The sequence below is a fragment of the Pygoscelis adeliae genome, unplaced genomic scaffold (genome assembly GCF_000699105.1).
Source record: "Pygoscelis adeliae isolate BGI_AS28 unplaced genomic scaffold, ASM69910v1 Scaffold45, whole genome shotgun sequence".
Taxonomy (NCBI): domain Eukaryota; kingdom Metazoa; phylum Chordata; class Aves; order Sphenisciformes; family Spheniscidae; genus Pygoscelis; species Pygoscelis adeliae.
Genome location: NW_008825114.1, coordinates 14,826,114 through 14,826,612, shown reverse-complemented (window position 1 = coordinate 14,826,612; position 499 = coordinate 14,826,114). Strand labels below are relative to the sequence as shown.

General features: G+C 64.3%; 1 protein-coding gene across 1 annotated transcript in view; it reads left to right on the top strand.

Annotated features, from left to right (window-relative positions):
• Window positions 1-340, top strand: part of LOC103920453 — a 4,047-nt gene extending 3,707 nt beyond the window's left edge. The window contains exon 3 of the mRNA XM_009328196.1: window positions 3-340. Coding sequence (XP_009326471.1) covers window positions 3-340 — 338 coding nt within the window. The remainder of the gene's footprint in view (window positions 1-2) is intronic.
• Window positions 341-499: the final 159 nt, after the last annotated feature.

Genomic DNA, 499 nt, shown 5'->3' with positions numbered 1-499 from the left:
CGCCGCGGCGCCCGACCGGGAGTATCTGCAGCGGCCAAGCTACTGCGATGCGGCTTTCGCCTTGGAGCAGATCTCAAAGGTGCATTCAATCTCTCACTCTTTTTTGCAGAGATACACGCTAGGGCTAGTGCTGTTTTTCGGCGGGGGAGGAGGGAGGTGGTGTGTTTTCTCGCGGGGGTGGAAGGAGGAGATGGAAACGAAACAGCCACCAATAAAATGCTGGGAAAAAGAGAGGGACGTCTGTGACTCTTCAGTGCGGGAGAGAGTGCCCTCCTTCCCTTCCTTCTCGCCTGTGCCTGCCCCGGTGCGTGCTCGCGCTGCCGGGCACTCCTCTGCTTAAGTTTCCCGAGACAGCCCCAGCTCGCTCCCGGCCTCCCCCCGGCTAGCCCCTGGCCCGCTCTCCCGCTCCCCCTCCGCTTCCTTTCCGCCTCTCCATCCCCTCGTACCGCCCAGCGACCTCGGCAGCACCCGCTCCCCGCCGGGACGGGGGGGGCAAGCG